Here is a 24,649-nt window from a genome sequence, read left to right as displayed (position 1 = left end):
GATTCATTTTTCACTTTTCAGCCATTCTTGTTACATTTGTATTTAATAATTTGTCTTAACGTGTACAAATCCCATTACACATTAGCATTTTATTTTTGCATATTTACAAGATTACGCACACATAGATTGAAATACAGTTACACAACTTTCTACCGCACACACACACAAATAATATTGCAAATTATTTTGAATCTTAGTACATTTTGATTAAAAAGAGCAAATTGTCCTGTAGTCGTGGCCCAAGATTCTCTTTATATTTTTCATAAACTAAGTGAAGCTCAGGGTTGTTTCAGAGCAGTGGAACATAAGAGATTTTATCATAAAGTATTGCACAGAAGCCCCAGTATTTACAAACTGCTGTCTGAAAGTAAATGATTCTAATTTACTCCTGATTGATTTCCTTTTGCTGTTTTCTTCGCAGGCGCTCAGTACGTGAAGTGCCGAGCCCAGCGATGCACAGAAGGCCACAGACAATTCCCCTTTCCCGGGGACGTAGACACCAACTCGCTGGTGGTGCAGGATGAATATGTTTTCACACAGGTCTGCTCGGTGATGGATTACTTTTCTGAATTTAAGTTAACCAGTTGCCTCCATCTTTTTTCTCTCTCTGTGAACTTTGATTTTGATGGGAGTGGGATTCGTGCTGTTTTTATTTTGGTCTCTCGTTGATTCAATTCATTCTTTTCCATCAAAACCCTCATAATGGGTTTCCCCCCAACACACCTGTTCCCCACCGGCCCGATGTGTGTTTTGATTATGTTCTGCTTCGTTCATGTCACACACTCGGTGCGTGAGTTCTGGCACAGACATAACTCCGTGCCTGAAAAGCGTGTTTGCTTACTGCAAGCGTCCACACGGCGGAGGAACCATGAATAGTCAGTTTTGTGTCCTTATTACCGCTCACTCTGACTTTGACTCCCAATTAGACAGCGGCCGTCAGGGTCATTATCAGAAATTCAATTTTCAAATGCCCTCAACCGTCATTGATTTCCATCCACAGCCAAGTACCTTTCTCTGTCTTAGTCAGACTCGTTAGATTTGGAGAAAATAGAGTTTCATGGAAAAGAAATAACAAATCAGGAAAAGAAGAATCAAAAGGTAGTAGTTGAAGGTTGTGTGTTTGTAGTGAATCATTCTTGGCTCGTTCAGGGCGAATAAACGCCTCTAAAATGTTTGCTGTTCGATTTTAATTTATTTATCCAGCGATTTAATCTTTCGATATGATGTTGCAGCAGCAATACTTCAGCGATGACCCAGTTTCACTCGCAGCACACTTAATCCACAGACTTGATTGAAATGGCTGCGGAGTAAGAATGAAAATGTATGAAAATATATATATATATAATTATATATACGTCACAGCGTGATTCAGAAATGGTGATTCAATAAAGTGTCCAAATTGCATTTAGCCGAGATGAGATTGACTGCGGAGGCCGACACGAGGAGGATGCTGGTGAAAATAACAGGACAGAGAGAGGGAGAGTCCATGTGCGGAGCTGCGGTGGCACAGATGACTTTCTTGTGACTTTCATTGCTCGGGGCAGTTGGATTTAACTTGACAAAGAGTAATGAGGTTATCGATCAGGCTACAACGAAATAAGCAGTCTTCAACACCTCCAAAGTCTCTTGGGAGAGAAAGAACAGCCAAGTGCAACATCCTCAAAAATGTGGCCTGGGAAAATGCAGCTCATTGATTTTCGATAGATTATTCCATTAGAGCTCTAATGTAGTGTGTTGGGGGACAAACACCATCCTTCTACTTGATTAGAAAATAAGCAATCAAGTAGTGTTGCCCTGAGTGTAAGTTGATGGAAAAGTGGTAGTGCATTAAGATCTTCAAGCCGCACTGTAGATAAAGGCGAAACAATCTTCAGTGTCTCTTAGCTTCAGTCTAATTGAGATCATGCTAATTATTTCTGTTGTCTTTGAGAATTTACTCTGTTGAAAACATCACATTAGGCATTTTTATCAAGTCAGTCATGCGTTGGGAATAAATACACTTCCTTCAGGAAATGGTGAAGCTTCATGTCCTCAGGTCACTGCAGAGTCACATGTGGTCACACGTTCTTTCACATTCTCTATCACAAGAGTCACAGGATGTTTACGATAACGCTCGATGGTTGTCGTGCACGGCGCTTGGTCACGCCATCGTCACCATGACAACAATCACAGCCTCATGCTCGAGACTAGGCGCAGATCCAGGGGCGGGGCAAGGGGGCACTGGTCCCAACTGAGATCTGATTGGGATTGTTTGTTTTTTTAACTAGGACAATTTTTCAAAATATTCACTGGTGTGTAGCTCTGCTCAAAGCTGTAGAGCTAACGGTGACCAAGGAATAGCTTAAATGTGCACGTTACTGAATCAGGAGTTGTGGATTGGTGTTGGACATATATTGACGCCTTTGTGTAAATTCCGGCCCCTTCATTGCCTTTGATATAAATAATCCTAGACCCCCGAGTGCTTGGAACACAATATATAGCACAATATAGCATTGGTAACATGCCATTTAATCAATGCTCCAGAGAAGTATAGAGGAAATGAAATCCCCAACTAGATGCACACCGGGCTCACTAGCTGCCTCTGCCTCCGCTTTTGTAATAAGTTGAATCGATTTGCTAGCTAGCACCTGCGTTTGTTTAAACATTATAGGATTGGCTGGTGCCTCCGACGCCGCATGAAAAGTGGAACTCTTCTCAGCTCCTGTCGTGCGCAGGGTGAGCAGCACAATGCAGCAGGACTACGATGTTCCCCCAATCAAAGGGAATGAGCAGAATTTTAGTTGAATCCTTTGTGCACGTGTGAGTCCTGAAAATCGTGTAAATACCCCCCCCCCATCCTTTCTCTTTTATTTTCATAGTCTTCTCATGTAGGAAAAAAAAACAAGGTGTTGGTTGAAGTGACATACAAATGTAGATATGTGATCTGTGAAAAAATGTATCACAGCGTCTTTGACTTCATTACAAAGGTAACCAAGTCAGGAAGAGCCAGCTACTTTGTCTCCTACATGAGGGAATCCTTCAAGCGGATGAAACTACCTAAATATTGTCTTCCAAAGGTAAGACACCGAATAGCTGTCGAATAATTATACAGAAACGTGCTGGTTGTATTTGTGTTTTGTAGAATTCACAGCACACAGCAAACGGTTCTCTATGCAAATGCGTGTGACACTGAATTAAAAAGCTCCACCGTCTTCTAAGTCTCTGCTTCCATGCGTCCTCTCTCTCTCCACCCCTCTGTCCCTCTGTCTCTCCACCGCACACCCTCCAGGACATGCATATCATCAGCACCGACGAGAAGCAGGTTTTCGCTGCAGTCCAGGAGTGGAATCAGAACAACACCTACAGCCTGTACATTTCCGACTCGCCCGGGGTCTTCTTCACCCTTTCGTTAGAGGATCTGAGAACCAGTCGAGGACCCGCCGGTAACCTACTGGTGGACTTCTATAAGGTGTGTAGCTGGTCAATTTTAATTAGCTGCCTCCATCCAATGTCCAATACCCTTAAGTCTGTTATGTTATTACATCAAGCAGCTACATCGTGTTAAGGAACCTGGACAAGAACTATACAGAGTATTTTCTTGTTTCAGCCACTGTAGTTAATGCATACTTTCACTTTTGGCACCACAAGTACAGCATTTCTGTATCTAAGATATATTGTGAAATGTGTACTTAAACTTATAGGTCTGAGGGTCTATGTACTGAATCGATTATTAAAATAGTTGCAGGTTGATTTTCTTCAAACAATCAAGGAATAATTTAGTCTCTAAACAAGAATGGCTCTAAGTAGAGTGTCAAATTTCACACACTAACAGATTTCAGTCCCCTAAATATGACATGTTTCCTTGGAAATTCATGGAAATGTCAAAAAAGTAGCCTATCTTGCAATGTTAAAGAAAGTGAAAAGAAAAATGGATGTACCCGCCCGAAATGTTGATCTCTCTTGGCCCATGTCTCATCCTTTCACCAACTTTTGTGGGAATCCATTCAGTAGATTTTTCGTAATCCTGATGACAAACAAACAGACAGACAGGGGTGAAAACATAATTACTCTCTGATACATCTGTAAAGTCTCAGAAACGATATTCAAACAAACAGCCACGGTAAGAAACTAGAGCCAAGGCCAAACAATCACAGCGCACGTCTGTCTAGCTCTCACAAATTAATAGATCTCAACTATGAGTTTGGAAGAAAAGCCATGGAACTGCTCCTTAAATGGATTTTCACCCACATATACTGGGTTCTTAATAACTTCCTTTTCACAGGTTGCCTTACAATGTATTTCAAGTCAAATAAAGGACATTAATTTGTGAAACGATTATCCTAATTCAGTTTTGCTCCACAGGTCGAGGGGATCAATGGAATGTATCTCACCAACAAACTGGTGGATAATCACATCAAGACTTTCATCACCTACAACAAGGGACAGAAGTGGGCTCTTCTGCCAGCTCCTGCCAGCGATGTGGCCGGAAATAACATTCACTGCGTCCTGGTGAGCTCCAGCCCCCGGGCCGCAGGGAGCCAACTCCTATTCATGCGAAATGAAGCTTGTGACATATGTCGTTCGTCAAATGTTTCAAGCTCATCCGCCGTGCTTTGGATGGTCCTTTTTCTTTTCTCTTTTTTTTATTCAAGGGCACTTTTGCACAGGGCCCAGGTGCAGATTGGCTTTATTGCCTCCTAACTGGCAGAGGAGATGCTCGCCGGGAATATTCTGATTATCGGTATAAGGCAGCGAGTGTCATCATGTTTAGTTTCAGGGGTCCAGACTTTCCATTAACCTCTGTGATTCCATTTACTACCTGTAGTCACTTTGGACTAATGAATGTTCGGTTACACTGAATTTCATTATGCGGGCGGCCGTGTTGTTATTGGAGCAGGTTTGATGATCACCTAATCCAGTCACTGTGTTCTTTGGAGACTCTTTGAAATCACGTATATTATTCGGTTAATAGCAGGTTACAATCCTCCACCGCGTCATAAAGTTGACCATTATGTGTTCTCCTGCTCTACAGACGACCACGGGCCCAGCAGCCTCAGCTGTTTGAAAAGCCTTATTGATGTTTTTCAGTGTGCTTTAGTCTGAGAGATGAGTGAAATGATTTGAATCAATTTTCCCAGTTTTATCTGTGCATCTTGAGGAATTTTAATTACATGCCTTGTTTGCTTTAGAACGAACCGATTCGAATGCCCTCTGCGTCCTCTCAGCCTCGCGTCTTTCTTTCTTTCCGTCTTTTCTTTCCTTTTTTTTGTCGGCGCAAATGAGGGGAAGCGAGAATCTTTGTTTTATAAATGGTCTGAAAATACTCACACTTTTGTCTCAATGGAAAGAATGGTTTTGAAGGCAGAGCCAATTATAATTGCTGCCGTTAAGATCTGTGTGACGCAGCTCGTTTCAACCTGTGCTGTATCGGAATCTGTTTTTCTTGTTGACAGCCATTTTGCTCGCTGCATCTTCATCTGGAGATGATGGAGAATCCCTACACGTCTGGACCCATCACCAGCAAGAAGTCTGTACCTGGGATCATCGTGGCTACAGGTGGGGTCACATGAATTAATGTCTGTCTGTATGTGGCTCTGGAGAACCGTTCATCTTATCCGCTTCACACTTCGCATGCTTATTGTATAGGAACCAAGGAAGTGCAGGGTTCCTCACCTCAGTCCAAGCAAACAGCAAACAAGTATGTTTAGAACGGACACTGCACTAGTAGATCAAACTCATAGTATTAGAACACCAGATGTACCTTTATTTGCTCAGGTAAATGCGTTGTAGCAAAACGCAGCTCACTAGTCACACACTTCCCTCTTTCTGTCATCGACACTGAAACTGCAACTCCCAAACGTCATATTTCAACTGAGCTGATCAGGTGGCAGGAAGTCATAAAAACGTCCTCTGCTGGAGAATGAGGACAGGCTCACAAAATAGCTCTTCCCGTTCTATCGGGTGTTTGTGCACATGGGTTTGTTGTGGAGTCTTTTCTATGTAAATACACAGGGGCTGAAAATTATTCATGTTTTTTGTACTTAGGGAATATTGGAACAGAGCTGTCCTCCACCAACCTTGGGATGTTTATAACATCTGATGCAGGAAATAGCTGGAGACAGGTGAGAGCCATCTGGGTCTACACGCGGTTGATGAATTCATATAAGAAGTTTGTTGTCATAAGTGGAGCAAATGTGTGTTTTCACTGTGCATCAATGCAGATTTTCTATGAAGAGCACAACATTTGGTTTCTTGACAACGGCGGGGCTCTCCTGGCGGTCTTGCACGCGCCGACGCCGATCCAACACTTGTGGTAGGTGGAGCGACCCTTCCTCAGTCCCTGGTGTCCTAATTGCTGTGAGTAGGATATGGACACTGGAGCTATAGCCGGGAAATTACTTCGGTGTAATCTCACTTTTCTGGGGAGGGGGCGTCGATGGTGCAGTGTATGATTACACTTTATGTTTTGAAATGCTGATGGGCCAAGTTTGCATGATTATTTTATTGCCTCTGCAGCTTCAAAACCAGAGTCAGGATAATTTCCAACAGAGGAGAGGCTGTCACAGCTTTGTTCTCTGTGTTGGATATGTGGTTTGAGTGCTTTTATGTAAATGCAAAGTAGAGCAGGGTGGAAATATGAGACTGAGGATGCCCTTATAACTCCCTCATATTGTGGGAGCGCTGTAACACTACCTACTTTGATGTCCCCGCACACCACAGCCCTGTCAAAAGTGATTAAGCTCCGGGAAAGGTGATTTGAAACCCCCTCAAAAGTCTAATGTTACAATCTGAGTCATATCTCTCTTTTTTTCTGTTTTGTCACCTTCAAAACCTTACCCGGGCCGAGTAACATTTGTTCCGGTGTTCAGCCTGTTGTCGAGATGATTTTTCACATTGAAGAGAATCCAAGGTGTTTCATTTTTCAACCGCAGCTGAAGCGAAATGACCTGTAATATTTTATCATGTTCCTTTTTACCTTGTTTGTCACCGCTCAACTTGTGAGGCAGGGGTGTTTGATGTTCTGTTCATGGGGAAGAAATATATTTATCCACCACAGATAGATAAGAGCTAATAAATGGAACAGAAGCGCGGGCGTTAAACAACTGTTGTTGTTTTTTTCATTTTGAATCCAGGATCAGTCTCGATGAAGGAAAGAAGTGGGACAGCCACAGTTTCTCTGCGGCACCTCTGTTTGTGGATGGGGTCCTGATGGAGCCGGAATCTGACAATCACATCATCACGTAAGCAGAGACACAAACGTACAGCGCAGGAGGAAATACAACAAATATCAGGCGTAGGAATAAGCTTCTCCTGTGATTCTCCCCAATGACGTTTCACGAAACGGGAATTTTATCTCATCTGTCAAGATAAATGCCAGACTTCAGATTTGCAGCTGCTCTTTGTTTTATATCTGAAATGTGTATATCTGTATCTCGGGGATGGCCTTATCTAATATTTGCGTTTCTGTAAATCATTTTTCCAGTTTCTTCGGGCACTTCAGCCATCGGTCAGAGTGGCAGCTGATCAAGATCGACTACATGGGGCTCTTTAGCAGGAGATGCATGGGTGGGGATTATCAGAAATGGCAACTGCACAACAAGGTAACAGCAATATTTAACCTTATTGATTTTAATGTCAACACCAGGAGATGCATGTTTGTCCGCTGTCAGTGTAAACATAGTACACTTGCTTAATGCATGAGCAAGAATTTTTAACTCCACCAAGGATGGTTTGACCCTGATGTGTTTGTTTGCATATTTGTCAGCAAGATTACACAAAATAACAGATCGGATTTCCACAAAACTAGGTGGAAGGATGTAGGTCAAGGAAGATGTTATAACACTTTTGTGTGGGTCCTGATTTTTCCTTTCATTTCTTTTACATTGTGAGATTTGCCGTTTTTTAACATTTTTCCCATTTCCCCTGGAAATAATGGATGGATCTTGATTCAAAAAACTGGTACATTTAGAGAGCTGATATCTATGACTTTGTGAAATGTGGTGTAGATCCAAATCAAAATCTGACTCTAGTGAATTTAAATCTGGTTTTGAAGGGGGCTGTCGGGCCTTGGCAGAGGTATGCGATCTGCCGAGTGCCTTCTTCTTTCTGCTTCCTCTTTCCTGTCTCTCTTTCTCGACCCTGATTCACACATATGAAAAACCGGAGCATGTTTTTCCCTGTCTGACAAGGGGGAGCTGTGTGTGATGGGCGAGAAGCAGATCTTCATGAAGCGCAGGCCAGGAAACCGTTGCATGCTGGCCCAGGACTATTCCAGGATCTATTCCTCCGAGCCGTGCCTCTGCACAGCCTTTGATTTTGAATGGTAATGACTTTGTCTCTCAGCTTTCCCCCGACTGGGACCCAACTGTAACTCACACTTTTATCCCCAGTGGTCTGTAATTTCTTTCATTACATGTTTACAAAACAGACGCTCTCCCTTTGAACGTCTAATTCAATTGAACCGAGCTAACAGCGGCTTGTAGACATTTCTAATCAATAGCAGATGTATCAGCCTGCTGCATTTCGTACCTCTTGATATCCATCTTCCATCTTGCATATTATTCACTGGATAACCAATATGACTCTATTCAACCAACCTAATTACAATCTGAACATTTTTAGATTTAGAAGTTAGGAACCTTTCATTGCGCTACTGTAATTTGCATAATGTCAAGTGACTTATTAGAATTCAATTAATAATGAATTACTAAATGAATTTTAAATATCTTTTATCCATCCGTCTAAAAATTCCCTTTGATCTTGCTTGTCTGACAATCATGTCTCTAGTTAGGGTCTTAAAATATGCCACAAATCCAACTGCGGAGCATTTGCCCCACTGCAAAAGCTTGTAGGAGCTAGACTGTTTGTGTAGCCGTGTTTGTCATCTCATGAAGTGTCATCTTTTTTTGGCAGTGATTATGGGTGGGAGCGCCAGGCGGACGGGAAGTGCTCCCCTGCCTTTTGGTTTAATCCAAATGGTGCGGCTAAAAGCTGTAGCAGCAGCCAAAGCTTCCTTAACAGCACTGGGTAAGTGCCTCCCAATACGCAACCCATCACCAAACAATATTATTCCATTCGAGCTTGTTTGTCATGTTGTCAAGAGAACACACAGAAAAATGATGGTTTGCTTCCTCAATGGTTCAGAGTGAAGCTGGAAAAGTGAGACACTCTCTGTCTAAACTCCACTCCACGAAATCATGCAAAGCAGGTGTTGAGTATGCAGCGTGTTCACACTCGAAAAGTGACAGAATTAAGAATACGCAAAAGAGGCAAGTGTGCACATTAAGTCGGTGCGCTGCTGATCGACACTATTGTTCCACAAATAATAGCAGAGAGGAAATTGTGGAGTCGCTAAGATGTGGAATAAATTCAAATAAATTTAAGATGGTGTTGAAACAGCTCCAAGAATATAAAAATAACAAAGGAAAGCTTGAAATGTTCCAAACACAGTGTCACAAGGTAAAGCGGCAGTAGAATTTCTAAACCTACCTTTATGTTGATTATACACTATTAAATAATAATAACAACACATTTTATTTATATGTGCCTTTCATGGCACTCAAGGTCACTTTACAAAGCAGAGATGTAAAAAAAAAGAAATAATAATGTATAAAAAAAGATCAATAAAAGAACAGTGAATGTTAAAATATACTTTATGCTATGGAAATGCAACAGGACATGTATCTCTGATGTTTTTAACTCAATCTTTAAAGGTATCGGAAGGTTTTGTCCAATAACTGTAAGGAGGCGGTGAAGAACGTTTACTCCCCCCGGAGGCAGGCGTGTCGTCCCAGGGCGCCACGAGGCCTTCGGCTCTCCACCAATCAGGGAGAGCTCAGTGCCATCGTCGGGAGCAACGTTACCTTCAACGTCTACCTCGACGACGTGAGTCAAAGTTTCATTTCCGGGTTTTAGGAAGTTGTAGCTGTAGTATTAGGGAAACCTAAACACAACAGTATGAGTCTGAAGGCTAGTGGTGTGAAGGCTCCAGCTCCTGAACTCACAGACAAAAGTCGCGTTTACAGATTTGTCAACACATTTACAGATATCAATACAGTTTCAAATCTAAATACATATTTGAAGATTTTTTCTTTACACATGTTAAGATCCGATTACACACACACAAGGATTCTGAATATGTGTTTGCAAATTGTTTGAAAACAAAATCCAATCATGCACAGAGTTTTTAAATACGGATTTGAAGATTTTCTGTTTTTTGACATTTCCAAATCTAGTTGCACACACACACACACACACACACACACACACGCACACACACACACACACACACACACGCACACACTCCAAAGGGAGATTTTCAGATCCATGAACACATTCACATATCTGTTCACACACAGAGACACTGTTTAGACATTTCAGTTTGATCCACAACACTAGCTAAAACTTATTTTGCATATAGTTTTGTTTTTATTTGCCCAGTTTGTGAGATATCACAAAGATTTCTGCCTCCAGCTCAATACTATGGGGATGAATGGAATTTAGTTTGTGGGTGAATTAAAAACATATCAAACAATGTCCTCATTAACTCTGGATAATCATCAGATCTCACTGTGAAGACTTTCTATTGGAGCCACTTCCCTACTGAAAAATAGACTAAATAAAACTGCACACAGTGTGTTCTGTGATGCTGAATCTGAAAAACAAGTTGTTGTTGAGTCTTTAAATCGGATTTTTTCAACGCTGCTAGCACTGCAAATGAAGGCCCCCCCCCTTAACCAGATATCTGAAAGCATGAGTAAATAAAACCAACGATATCTGCATGGCTAGATGCCCCCGAGGGTTTGCAAAAAAATGTGTTTTATTTTCTTGTTTTGGTTTAAATAAAAAAAAAAGGTTATTGATATATTATTTTATCATTTGGGAAGATGGTACCAAAGGAAACCTTTGACGACCTCGGCAACTCTCTTTACTTTTCCTCTTATTCCCTGAGTTGAATTTGTCTCCTTCCATTCGATATAACCTTCAGAGTGTTTGTGACACGGCTTACACAACCTCTCAGCCCGAGCACTTTAGTCCTGGACTGTCCTTACCTCACGTGTATGTGGCCCACTTGAAGCATCCTGGCCTAAGCCGTGGTGACAGATGCCGTGTCCTACCGTCCGTCCACAGGGAGACTCGCCGGGGACCAGCATCCAGCTCGACTTCGGGGACGGCATCAGGATCATCTACTCCAACCTGAGCCGGACTGATGACGGCATCAAGCACATTTACAGAACGACCGGGATCTACCGAGTGGCGGCCGCAGCTGAAAACAGCCAGGGATCTGACAGCAGCACACTGTTTCTGCACATCACCAGTATGTGACATCATTACTCATTCCCAGCGGCAGTGCATGCAGCTTGAACGTCTCCTCTTTCATGGACAGTCACGTTCCAACACGGCTGGAACTCATTTCAGTCACGGTCACATTACGTTTATGCATTTTAGCGCTGGGAAAATACAAAAAGCACACACCTGGAGCTACATATACATCAGTGGTGATTGCAGTCATATTTCAGAGTTTGCTGAATCTGTGTGGGTTTATTTTGTATGCGCACATGTGTAGGCATTCATGGATGGTTGTGTGCGTTGCCTCAGGTCCAGTGGAGCGTGTGTATCTCTCCGCTCCGATTGTAGCTATCAGGGGGAAGGAGGCTAACCTTACTGCGGTGGTTTGGCCCAGTCACACCAGAACATTGACCTTCTTCTGGTGGTTTGACAACAGCTCAGAGGTGAGAAGCTTCTCCTCCTACTCCTGTTGTTCCACACAAACACGCTCTTTAAGTCCTGTTTCCTGCACTGTTTCCATTCTCCTGCTCCTCTGCCCATGTCCTCATGTGACGGTAAATCTATTCGGCTTTAGCACAAACCATATGTGATGTAACTGCACGTGACAGCCCCATGTCTTTCTGGAAGGGCTTAGATGGGCTGGTCATATTTATTTATCACGTTGATTGTGCTCACTGCAGCACCGCCTCATTATACAGTGTGTCAAGGGCAGCATGTGCATTAATTTCTACATGTGGCTCAGAGGAAAAGGGGTTTTCTCTGCAACTCTCTGTGGTTTTTCTCCCCCTTTGAAATCCAGCCCATTATAACCTTGGAGGGAAGCATCTCGTACACGTTTCAGAGGGAGGGAATAAACAAGGTCACTGTCCAGGTTGCGTCTGGAGGCACCGTAATGCAGGATTCCAAAGTTATAACAGTTAAAGGTGAGTGGCAGCGACGGTCTTCATCTCACTTAAATTGGCGCGATACGCGTCACATGAATATGCGATGCGTTATCTCAGGTAAAGTATGATGCCTGCCGGTCCATGCCGCGAGCGGCGCCATGTTGATGTCAACACGGACTTATTTAATGAATAAAACGTCACGGTAAACGAACACGAAATCTTGAGGAGCAATTAACTTCAAGGGATGTGTTGCCAAATGAAAAAAGACAAAACCGCACATCAGATTAATGGAAAAACCAAACCAGAGGCAGCATTCATATTCTAACGGACATCAACGCACCCCCTTCTTTTTTCCCAGAGTTCTTCAGGTCGCTGCTGTTGTCGTTCTCGCCGGCGCTTGACGAGCACAATCCTGACATCTCTGAGTGGAGGGAGGACATAGGCCGTGTGGTGCGGACAGCTCTGTCACAGGTACATCTCGTCCCCGTCCCTCGGAGATCGGTCCTGGAGCCACAGTGGCTTTCAGGGTCATTACTATTTCATACCTGTTTGCAGTATTGATACCGCAGACATGATGTGTTATGGGTCCATGTGAGAAATTTGTTCTTTTTATGGTTTACCTGTGAGGACAGTGTGCAGACCCGTGTTAATCTCAAGTGAAGCTGAAGTCGGAATGTTAGCCATGGGACAGAGTCGGAAGGCAACAGCCCAAACTTGTAACTCTGGGCTAAATAAACTTCACAAACTCTTCTATGGAGTTACACCTGGCGCTGTTTTCTCCCCCTCACTGCAGGTGACGGGGGTTCATGAGGATCAGCTGCTGGTGTCTCTGTACCCGGGACTTCCAACCACAGCGGAGCTCTTCATCCTGCCCGATGAACACCCAGCCAGTGAATTCAAAGGGGAGCCTCTTGAGATGGTGAGAACCATGAAATCTGGAAATATTGAGTTTAGTTTTCATGGGAACTTTGATTAAGAAGCTGTCTCCACTTCCACCGATCTGACACCTTCAATAACAAGATGTGATTAGATAGGAGAAAGTACTTGAAGTCTCTGGTCAAAACATGTCCAACAGTAAATACGGAATTTAATTGGTTTTGGCTCAGTTTTTTTTTAAGATGTCAATTTTAAGATTTCAACAAACCAAAATGTGCTAAAAGGAATTGTTTTACATTCTTGAAGCACTTTTCTTTGCAGATATATGAGTAAGATTCAAAGATCACTGAAGACAGAAAGACACATCTTATCGGGAGCCTGATTAAAAACGACCTGAGTTTCTCTGTATCAGAGTTTATTCATACAATGATGCACCAGAATAAAATTTTTATATTACATAATAAACAATGCAGAAAACATCACTATTTATGTTTTCCCCTTGAAACACTCATCATGAATACAAATTGGTTTGTTTTCCTAATTTGTGAGTGAGTTCATTTCGAAATCCTTTGTTATTAAGTTTCTTAAATGTTAAATTAAATTAAAACTTTGATCTCTACGTAACTTCAGTCTCCCTGTGTGGACTGAGCAGTGAATGCTAAAAGGAGTAATAACATTGATTCTACTGAAGCCACTTATTCATAATATGTGATACAATAATTGTGTATAAGTAGTATTATCTTACGTCAGGCTCTATATATTTGGTTGTATTTGTATTTTTTAAAACATCTGGGGAATCAAAATCCCAAATCTAATCAGCATCGTCTCCCAAAAATCCATTTCTTTCAGTCTCCCTGTTTAAATCAGTTGTTTATACTGAACATACAATGAAAAATAAAAATGACAGGTTCATATTCTGCTAAATAAATAAATATTTGGATGTTAATGGGAGAATTTCTTAACTGCGGAGAGAGCCGGGCTCTTTCTCCCTGCTCCCAGTCTTTATGCTAAAGTAAGCTAATCACCTCCCAGCTCAAGCTCAGTTATTAGTTTTGCGATCTTGTTAAAAAGCAATTTTGAACTAAACAATGTTGTTGATGTTTTTAATGTAAAAGAGACGTGGTTGTAAATCAACAATTAATTGGTGTTTAATCTTAGAGAAATCAGTTTTTCACATCTCATAATGTTTTTGTTTGTCTTTTGCAGATATCGGATGTTTTTGTCACTGCCCTGAATCAAGAGCTGATCCACTTTGAGCTGAAAACTGACGTTCGCATTATTGTCTACATGACTCAGCAAACTCTGGGTACGTTTGTTTGTAATCTCGGCTCCTGATCCCTGCACAGCTGGACCAGTGCAATATTCAGATTTGAAAACCTTTGCAGCTCCATAAAAAAATCATGCTAAAAAAAGTCCTGCGGCTTAATTTATGCCAGTTAAGTACAGTATGTCAACACATCCATTTATTCTGTTCAATGATGTGAAAAACATAAGCCGCAGATCTCTCCTTGGGATGATTTGACATAGAGTTTCCACCCAGACGCTGAAAAAAAGAAAAATGAAACAAGGCAAGGAAGACAGCATTCCCTGAGTGAGATTCATATCATACTCCATGTCACAGGATTTTAATATCCTTCGCCGTCTATCACTCCTGCACCGGAGGCTCTAAGATGGCAGCTCACTTCGAAGTCAGCCGATCAATGGCGTGATTGACAAAGAAGGCGTTTGGTATGCGCTGCGGAAATCAAGCGGGTCATCATGTCTTTAGCATATATTGCCAAAACGTGTCGATCAACCCCGCGTGGCTTTACCCTTTCCCTCCTCCAACGGATCTGTCTTCATTTGTGTCTGCATACAAAGGTCTGGGTTGCCTTTAAAATCATCCAGAAAGGTCACAGACTTCACAGGCTTCTCTGGGAAGGAGAGAAAGATGGGCGGGGAGGGGAATATTGCGTCTCAGCATTTAAAAAGCCATGACTATGCATAAGCTCACCTGCACGATGGACCCCAGGGAGAGGCGGCGGACCTCCTAAAGGTTCCATTTAATACCCAGAGGGGATAACGTGCAGAGAGCTGCTCTTCAAACTGTGCGAGCAGTTGTTACATGACATGGGATAATAAACCTAATCTCCCTGAAATAAGACATGGCTTAGGGGAAGAAAAAAAATAGAAACACATTTGTCTTGGTTTGTAAATGTGACACGTGTGTGACATGTTTGCCTTTCAGCACCACTTGTGGATTCAAACGCCATCCACAGTGGGTCGGCCATGCTGATGCTGCTCTCCGTGGTATTTGTTGGCGTCGCCGCGTTCTTCATCTACAAGTTCAAAAGGTCTGTTTGTTTTGTTCGGAAAGCGAACGGCACTGAATACAACTTTAGATCTCAATGTTGACATGGTTGTCCTCGTGCTCAGGAAAATCCCTTGGATCCACGTCCAGACGGAGGACAGCCACGAGAAGGAGCCGGAGGTGATCAGCACGGTCGGTCCGAACGACAACATGTCCAAAGTGAAGCTCAGCGATTTTTCGGCTCCGAAAGAGCTCATGGCAAAAGATCTGGAGGCCAGAAGCAGAGGTACTTCACCGACACACTTTATACCTCTAATACTACAACTGTTAAAGGATAAAGGATCATTATTATTGAAAAAGTTAAAGATGTTCTGACACCGTTATCCCTTCATGATTCCAATCCCTGCACTTTGTGTGTTGGTTAATACCGAGTACTGATCTGATACCAGTGCATTTACAAAAAAAATTGAATTTGTATAACATCAGCCGTAGGCTCCTCCCCCTGTGTGGAGTGATGATTGCCATCATTGTTGTTTCATCTATTGCTGGTGTTGTAATTAGCATCACTTGTGCCAACCCTCGAAACTGAAGATTTTTATACAGTTCATGTCTCCGTTTAACTTACACTACTGTGAACCGCATTCTAATGTAGTGCGCAATTAAATTTAGAGCTATTTTAAATTTTTTACTATTAATCTACTGTAGCAATGCATTTTTTTCAGTGGAGTCAAAAGAAATCACAAAAAACGTGTGCAAACTTTATTGTGAAAAAGTGTAAAATTAAATAATAATGAAAAATAAAAATAAATCCTAAAAGTTCCCTATACAATTCACAAAGAGTAAAGCTATATCAAAGCTAAATACTCAGGTACAGTACGTGTACTTCATGGGTAAATGTACTGTTACGTTTGAAGTCAACTACAGAATTTGAGGAAAATATGACAGCAGCTGTGCAGCAGGCTTAATGCCAAGTGTAAATTATACACAGAGCATTTATACCAGCGTGCTCCTCAGACACACTAATATGGGATTTAAGGGATGACTGTCACTGGAGGAGAATGATGCTGATTAACGTTTTATTGCCCCAAAACACATCACATCAAAACAGCATCTGTTTTGAATACAATTTAACTGTATTTGGTTCAGTCATAAAAACACAAATACGTCTCGGTCTTATTTAAAGGATGCAAAAGGCTCCTCTGTGACTGATGTAACCGTACATTGATATATAACTCACAACTGAGATTCTGGAACGGATGCAGCATGTCACTTCTTTTTTGGGGGCAAATTGCACAGCTCGCCCACAACTGCAGCATCTGCACAGTCACCAGGCGTCACGGTGACAAGTGAACTTTCTGATCGTTATGCCTGACATCCGCCATGATGTCTTTCAGATGAGAAGCGCTCGGTCCCTGCAGACGCTGGGGGATATTTGACAAAAGTAGCATTGCAGTGCTCCTGACACAGATGTGTGGGCTACAGGCCTTTTTTTCTGGTCACTCAGCACTTTGGCCGTTCCTCATCCCTCAGCTGTTTCCACCTTCCCAAGCCCTTGCTGATCTGAAATAAAATTAACTCGGTTTCGACGTCTTTCAGAAGTGTTTATTTGCAAAAGGGCAGGAGCAGCAAGAGGTCTTTGATTTGGAGCCTCGGTAGATTAAATGAATTTACTACCTGCTGTTTAAAGATTTCATTAACATTCTGAAGCGTGGCTTGATTCTCGTGCTGTCTGACTTTGGCTGCGATACAAAGGCTCCCTCAAAACTTCAATCCCTTTTAGAAGTGTACAATTAAGCTAACTGCTTTCAAATGAGCTCACTAGTGCAGGTCACTGTCCACTCACAGCACAATTACTAGTAATCATTATATCTCACTATTGTATTGGGAGTAGATTGACATGTAGATTAAAAACACGCCCGGTCTAAACACAATATTCTTCTGAATTGCAGTTTATTTTATGAAGTGTAACACCTTCCTCAGGTCTTGCTCCAGCCTCTGGAAACATGCCCCCTACCAGAGGAAAAAAACATTAACCAGCTTTAATTTAATCAATGTACGGGTTCAGTGGTTTTATGTGTTCTCATTTTAGTCCAAATGGCTTCACAAGCTTTAAGAAGAAGGAGAAAAACCTGTTAGCCGTCGATAGTTGACACGACTCAGCTTCAGGCTATGAAGTCAAGTCCAAATAGTCCAAATTCATGAAGGTCAAAAGGAAGATTTGGAGATTAAATGCAGGGTTTGAAAGATTGAAATAAAAATTGGACGTAAAGTAGATTAAGTTTATGATCTTAATTTGTGTTAATACCAGATGGTTGTGAATGATTCACACGACGGCCCATATCGGCTCGTGTTTCGTGATAAAGTCGACGTTCGCAGGACGGAAGAAATTGGAAATAAATAAGCTGTGAAAAAGAAAGTCAGGATTCTTCTCTATGATGAATTGCACCAGACAGGAGGTCGTCAGAACAGGTCTACCCAGAAATAGAAGTGTTTAAAAGAAGTCCCTGAAATCAAATCTTGAGCTATTTCTATCAGTCTCTCATTACACTACCCACAATGCTCATGTGCTAGGAGGAAGTTAACTTTTTTGGAATTCATCTACTCTATAATAATTACTCCTAAGATATAAAGAGAAGACATTGGATGTAAAAAGTGTAAGATGTAAAATAAATTGATCAAGTTACTTCTACTTACCAGCTCATAAATGACGAGTCTTACTCAGTGATACTTATTCAAAAACTTTGTAATCAACACTTTTATTTGTGGAAGAAGATTAGAGCATTTGTTCTAACTATGTTTAGGTATTTTTATAGTAATAAGTATTTTAATGGCCTAATCATAATCTATCGAATGACGATGGGACGCTTGTGAACAAGAGAATGAATCTGCGGCTCCCTTCCGGTTTTATGGATCCTAATAATGAGTTTTAGTCAAAAGAAAATCTCTAACAACCCACTGTGCATCATGATCTCAGCCCCGAAAAACAGCAGAGAGTCACAGTCAGGAGATATCTGCTGCACATAGTGGAGCATTTAACAGCCAAATATCAAGGTATTTCCCTCAGGAAACCAAAACCGTACATAAAATATATGACTTAAATTCATCGTCCAGAAACGCAACTAAATGAATGTTACTGCAGTGAAATGAAAACTGTTTCCACAAAATAATCAGTTCTTGCATTTTCAATATATCCAGTGTCTATTAACATATGAAATATATAGATTTGGATGAAATGTATAAAAAAATAATGGCAAACTGGATGCAGGAGGAAATTCTGCTGCTGGTAGATGAGGATCATCAGAGAAATGTTTGAAACATGCCAAACATGAGTCAGTGGCTCCCACTGTAGCATCTAAATTTACTTTGAAGTTTTAGAGCAAACAGTAATAATAAGAATTTGGATGAGGAGCCTGTTTGTTTTATTTCAAAGTCTTTCTTACCTTTTGCCTTTTCACAATCTGATTGTGATACAAGCTACATAGATTGAAATCTTTAATTATGCTTCATACTCTATGCTCACTAATCCTATTTTCTTTAACAAATCTGAACCGATCTTTACTTTGTTGTGGATAATTAGTTGTAGCTACAAACACAAAGCAACATTTAGTGACATCACTGTGAAGTCACCCCATTTTTATAGATGTTACAGTGCAGTTAAAAATAAGTGAGGTTAGCGGGGGTGGATCCAGATGGGGCACTGACCCCAGCTGAACTCTGGTTGGCCCTTGAAGTGCCCTGTCCTCTCAGTCTTAGAAGAAGTCACTTATTAATGATACTAACATTCACATTTTTATTGTGTACACAATTTTCAATGATATGTGGCTTTGCTCAAAGCTATAGAGCTGACCTTGCTGAAACAGGAATTTTGCATGGATCCATATTTAAACATATAAAGGACTCTGTGTAAATTGTGGCCCCTTTATTTCCCACAAAAACCAAAGATCCGCCACTGGAGGTTGGTGTTGTGGTCTCGGCAAAACATTTCAGAGTCAACATTACACTTCATTAACAATCCCGCCAAGTTTGAAGTTGACGGGATGAGCGGTTGTTGAGAAGGACAGACAAAGATCTCCTGATTTATGAGTATGATGAAGCTCTGTACAAATCCTTCCATTTAAACATTCTGACACAATCGAAAGATGAAAATGTCACCTTTTGAAAAAGCCAGTGTCTGCACAATCTGAACGACCCCTCTTGTCACAGCGGCTCCATCTTATCGGGGGCCTCCATCAGCCGCTCACACATGCTCGGATCGGCCATGTTCCTTTGTTGAAACAACAGGGGGCTTTTCAACCGAGATGCCCGGGTGATGAATTTATAATTCGGTGTAAAAACACGAGCAAAAACCATTTGATCTTCAAGTGAAACGATTAGAGAAATCTAGATTGAATTTTTCGCTTGTTTGATTGATGTTTAAAAGCAGTTATTACTTCACTAGGAATTCTGTGTCAGGGGGATGAAGCCAAAATATCTCAGAGGCTGGAAACGTGTCATGTGCATGTGGAGGCGAAGGAGTCGACTGTCCCTGTATTCAGTGTTTTTCTAATTATGTTTGCATGTTTTTCAGGAGGAATTGGAAGAAACATGGAGAGAATTGTAACGAGGGAATTTCCAAACTGTACTAATGTCTAAGTAAGGACAGATTGTTGTGTGGCACGATCGTGCTGAGGTAGTTTGCTTTTGTCTGCATTGTTTTTTTATTTATTTATTTCACGATGATAGCTGCTATCGTTCAAAGTCATGTTTTTAACGCACATGGATAGAATACGTAAGTATGTAGTTTAAAAACCTGAAGAAGATAAACACGTCGAACCAGAGACCTCTAGTTCGAGGGCGGTGAATTTGCTGAAATTGGCCAATAACAGCCACAGCGCTGTCACCAAACCTCCAATTAACATCAGGGATCCCTCGTTCTCTGCCGCCGCCACGGATGTGACATTACTAATTTGGGTGTTTTATGAATATTCAGCCGATACTGACAATTTACTTGGCTCCCTGTGACATCAGTGTGGTTCTTTTATTAGGATAATATGTGGGTAGGAGGCTGAGTCACTGAAAGGAAATTGACAACGGGTCGGGTGGAAATATTGATGCAATGTAAATGAGAAAAGGTTTGGAGAGAAAGAATGTGAAGGATTATTTGCGTAAGTTTAATGAATTCATTTTGACTTCAATTGAAATTTCACGAGGGTCTTGTCGATATTTATAATAAACTTTGCTATAATGACAATATTAGGCCTTTATATTACCATACGGGACTTACGATACAAATTTAAAAATAAAAGTTGTCACTGAAGAGAGGAGACATGTTGTGCTAAATCCATATGAAAGAAATATAATTAATAGGCCATTTTAGGCTCAGTCATTATCTGGATATGACACTTTTAACTCACTCAGAATAAATTCTGGATGAACATTAACATTTACTGCCTGATAACTAGAGGTCTTTGTGTTGTAAATATAATGAATATATGTAAAAATGTCAAACTCTGACTAATGTGAATGTGAAGGAAAGAAATGTGTAGTTTGGATTTTGATGGATGGCACATGACAGAAAGCGTCATGTATGGACATATGAGGGTCTGGCAACTTGTATATAGAAAGATGGGATGTAAATGTATACAGTAGCTCCATTCTACTTTATTGTAAAGTCAAATCACCGAACACAGACAGAAGTATGTGTCCATGACCTTCAGCTGTGTGTCCTTTTTTAATTTGTATTTTTTACAGTAGCATGCCCTAATTATCTGTGATAAAAGACTTTCCATTAACTTAGGGTGAGCGAGTACTGTATATATATATATATATATATATATATAAATATCATGGTGATTTTAAAGTTTACACATTACACACATTATTAACACACCCTGTCTAATAGTGCAGTCGTGCAATTGCCAAAAGAGTTGTGCATGATCTATGATATTGTTCCTTTTTGTCAATGATAAGACACATCGTGTTGTTTTGAATCATATTTCTTACTGTGAACAAATGGCCATTTTGAAATTGTTCAAAATAAATGTATTTTTATATGGAACCCTGTTCTTTTTTCATCTTTTCCATCACATGCACCCACAGTGACACTTTGCAGACTCTCAGATTTCAATATGGTTCTGGCTTCTGTTTCCTTAGCAGAGTGATGCAGAAGCAGCCTTTTTTTCCCGGGCTGTCAGTGGATGAGAAATGGCCGCGTCGCCGTGACCATAAACCTGGAAACAAATGGGCTCATGAAGCTTTGTTTTTACAACACAGCGGCGGCCTTATCGGAAACGCAGGTGCCTGGTAGCAGACAGTGTATCATCCCTGCAAACCTCTTTTAATGATCCCAAAGAGGCTCTGCGGCAGGATTTAATGGACAGAAGTGTGATAGCACCCATGTGAAGATTCCCATCTGACACCTCGACCGAGCGGCGTTTGAGCCCCATCGCTCCGTCACTCAAGTTTACCGTTTACAGGCGGTTGCTATTTAATGGGAACAATTACCGCGGCTGTAGTCGAGTGATGAGATACAGGATTTCGCAAAGAAGAATTTCTGGCTTTAGAACTTTTAAAGTACTGCACATTAATGTGGCAAAGTGACACTGAGGTTGGAGGACAGGATTGAGCGGTTGATTGGCTGAAACGAGTCCTCACACACACACACACACACACACACACGAGCGCGGCAGCGACCAGGCCCTTGCTTCCCTGTTTTGCATTTTGTTTGCCACTTCAGCAGCTTCATATCACACACACCAATCTTCATCACTCCAGCAGCCATCGGCGCCCCGAGAGTCTTATTCTTGCTCCTGCTCTCAGTCTGAATTAACACGAAGGCCTCTCTCTAACTGCCCTGGGATGTTCGGCGGTGCACAATCAAATTGAACGGTGACAATCACTAATGGATGATTCGCTGCAGCCAGACACTGTAATGTAGCACTCAATGAAAGGAAACATGCTCATCAATTTCACACTGTGGCTAACACAATATTGCTGTGGGTTATTGTTGTGGGACATTTTTCATTCAAGGTACTACCCAGTCTGTGAAAATCTTCCTTGATTGTGTGTGTGTGTGTCGATTTCCCGTGGAGGAGATAATTAATTTGTAGCACAGTGGGAGAGTTGAGCAACGAGCCCATTAGAATCATTCCAGGCTACTCGGTGCTTTTCAGTGTCCTCCCGCTCGTCCCACTGGCAGGAAAACGGCTCCACTGAATTTTTTGCACCTTGATAGCTTGTTAGAGACCGAGCAGAAAAAACACAAGTACCACAAAGTGAAAGCGTCAGTCTGACAAAGCTTCAGTTGAGGCGGAGTCGAACAGTTCTGCCCTTCATGAAGTCGATTGACGGACTAAATCAAAAGTCAAACGCAACTAAAAGCCGCAGCCAACGGATCGGAGAGGACGGCAAAACATGAGCTGTTCGTGCTTTTTGAAATGAGTGAGTTCAACCAGCCACGCAGCGTCAATGCTGTGTTTCTGCTTTATTCCGCAACCAAGGTTACTTCTTGCAAGATCAGATGAAAAACACAGTAACAAGCCACTGATTAAACACGTCACTTGTAATGAACGACTCGTCTGGCCTCTTGAGAAAATGGAGAATACTGCAGTTCACATTTCTAACATTTCATTTTTCTGCTAGTAAAGATAGTTTCAATTAACTTGAAATAGAAAAAAACAAAAAAAGCATCATGCAAATATGTTCACAGTCATATTCACAGGTTGATTAGTGGGACAACAGAAAGAATTGAGTTAAATAAAAGTCCAGCACCAAGTAAAAACTCCTCTGATGAATCGGTGTGGGGAGACAGAGTTCATCTGATCGTGAGCACAAGTTTATTTATGCTCCGGGCTCAAATGGAGGATTGGAGGGGAAGAAGTATGGAGCCGCCTCTAGTCAATTTGTCTTCCTGACATATGATGCTGACAACACTTAAAAAGAAAAGTTTGATGAAGAAAAACTTCAGTACTTATCCCAAAGAGACAGTGGCTCTGTGTGTAGGCCGAGGCTTATTGACAGGAGATACGTCTTTCTCTATCTGCGCGTCCCTTGCAGCCAAGGAGGACGAACACATCTGCACCCTCTTTGTCCGCTGTTTCCTCGGGGGGGCCAGAACCCAGAACAGACTGCAGGCCTCCTTGTGCTTTCACTGTAAACTGAGAGGAGAAGCCATGTGGAGCCGCTCGTCTCCTCGTGGTTAAAGACGAACAGGCAAGAATAAATAAGACATAGCAGCCAACCTGGTGTAGTTGTATGTGAGGGCACCACAACCTTCACACTGAGATCAGCTCAAAGAAACAACAAAAAAACACATCAGACATTTTGGATATGAGCCCAAGATGCATTCTCTGAATCTAGCAGTGAGTAAACCTTAATGAATGACTAATTAAAACTGTGGCACTTTTTTTCTTTCTTGCTGCATCACCACAGAAAAGTTAGACGCCGCACATTGTGGCATCTTTTGTTAAACGCAGAGGAAACAAACATCATATCAAACATTGTTCTCCTAGAAACCAGAATGTACAAGAAAAGGCTCCCGGCAAACAAATGACTATGAAGCGCAAGTTTAAAAAGTCATGGCTTTTGTTTGTCTGTAAATCAAATCAAATGTAAGGCTGCTGCCGCGACTCTAATCCATATGCATGATTTAGATTAGAAGATTTGCGCATAATCTGTTTTAAAGTGGGTTTAACATTTTGTTGCAGTGCCACTAAAACAACTTTAGTCTCCTAAACAAGAGGGATTGCTCCGTTTCTCATCTTCTCTCTACACCTATATCCACTTTCATCATGTGTTGGTGTATTGTTGTTGACGTGTATAACATTCGGAGCGGCAGAGAGACAGACTTGATGGAATACACAGATCTGGGACTAGAGGCCCCCCTCCTTCATCTCCTGGATATTGCAAGCTTTCATTTGATGGGAATGTGCTGATAAGATTAACTGATTGTACAGAGCTTAATGAATCTGCTTCCCTCACTGTCTTAGCCCCGATAAGCTACTTCCACATAGTTAAACAAAGTAAACTTCACAAACACAAGCCCCAAAGAGCGGGAGTAAAAGCATAGATATTATTACACATCACTTCTGTTCCCCCGGTTGATATTTTCATATTTGAGCAGACGCAGCCGTAACACAGCTGAGACTAATAACTTTTACCTCCTCCATTATGGATGTTATTATTTACATAAAAAGATCAATGTCCTTGCAAAAATACAAGTATTTTCAGTCAAAAAGTGTCCCCCTTTTTTTCTTTTTTCTTCCAAGAAGCGAGTATAAATCTGTACAGTCTCCTCGGAGGGATTAGGCAACACAGTGTGAACTGGTCCATCCATGCATGGGTAGCAAAACAC

The 24,649-nt window shown here is 41.6% G+C and overlaps 1 protein-coding gene across 1 annotated transcript in view; it reads left to right on the top strand.

Moving 5' to 3' along the window:
• sorcs3b (sortilin related VPS10 domain containing receptor 3b) overlaps nucleotides 1-19,950 on the top strand; it is a 40,637-nt gene extending 20,687 nt beyond the window's left edge. The window contains exons 7-27 of the mRNA XM_061087765.1: nucleotides 422-540; nucleotides 2,967-3,056; nucleotides 3,269-3,448; nucleotides 4,342-4,488; nucleotides 5,433-5,535; nucleotides 6,025-6,101; nucleotides 6,201-6,292; nucleotides 7,113-7,220; nucleotides 7,463-7,580; nucleotides 8,169-8,302; nucleotides 8,893-9,006; nucleotides 9,693-9,864; nucleotides 11,110-11,296; nucleotides 11,578-11,711; nucleotides 12,068-12,191; nucleotides 12,511-12,623; nucleotides 12,946-13,071; nucleotides 14,235-14,334; nucleotides 15,256-15,361; nucleotides 15,444-15,604; nucleotides 19,886-19,950. Coding sequence (XP_060943748.1) covers nucleotides 422-540; nucleotides 2,967-3,056; nucleotides 3,269-3,448; nucleotides 4,342-4,488; nucleotides 5,433-5,535; nucleotides 6,025-6,101; nucleotides 6,201-6,292; nucleotides 7,113-7,220; nucleotides 7,463-7,580; nucleotides 8,169-8,302; nucleotides 8,893-9,006; nucleotides 9,693-9,864; nucleotides 11,110-11,296; nucleotides 11,578-11,711; nucleotides 12,068-12,191; nucleotides 12,511-12,623; nucleotides 12,946-13,071; nucleotides 14,235-14,334; nucleotides 15,256-15,361; nucleotides 15,444-15,604; nucleotides 19,886-19,950 — 2,570 coding nt within the window. The remainder of the gene's footprint in view (nucleotides 1-421; nucleotides 541-2,966; nucleotides 3,057-3,268; nucleotides 3,449-4,341; nucleotides 4,489-5,432; nucleotides 5,536-6,024; nucleotides 6,102-6,200; nucleotides 6,293-7,112; nucleotides 7,221-7,462; nucleotides 7,581-8,168; nucleotides 8,303-8,892; nucleotides 9,007-9,692; nucleotides 9,865-11,109; nucleotides 11,297-11,577; nucleotides 11,712-12,067; nucleotides 12,192-12,510; nucleotides 12,624-12,945; nucleotides 13,072-14,234; nucleotides 14,335-15,255; nucleotides 15,362-15,443; nucleotides 15,605-19,885) is intronic.
• The last annotated feature ends 4,699 nt before the right edge of the window (nucleotides 19,951-24,649 follow it).

Source organism: Limanda limanda, chromosome 15 (genome assembly GCF_963576545.1).
Source record: "Limanda limanda chromosome 15, fLimLim1.1, whole genome shotgun sequence".
NCBI classification, from domain to species: Eukaryota; Metazoa; Chordata; class Actinopteri; order Pleuronectiformes; family Pleuronectidae; genus Limanda; species Limanda limanda.
The sequence above is the reverse complement of the archived record's forward strand: the minus strand, read 5'-3'. Positions and strand labels throughout refer to the sequence as shown.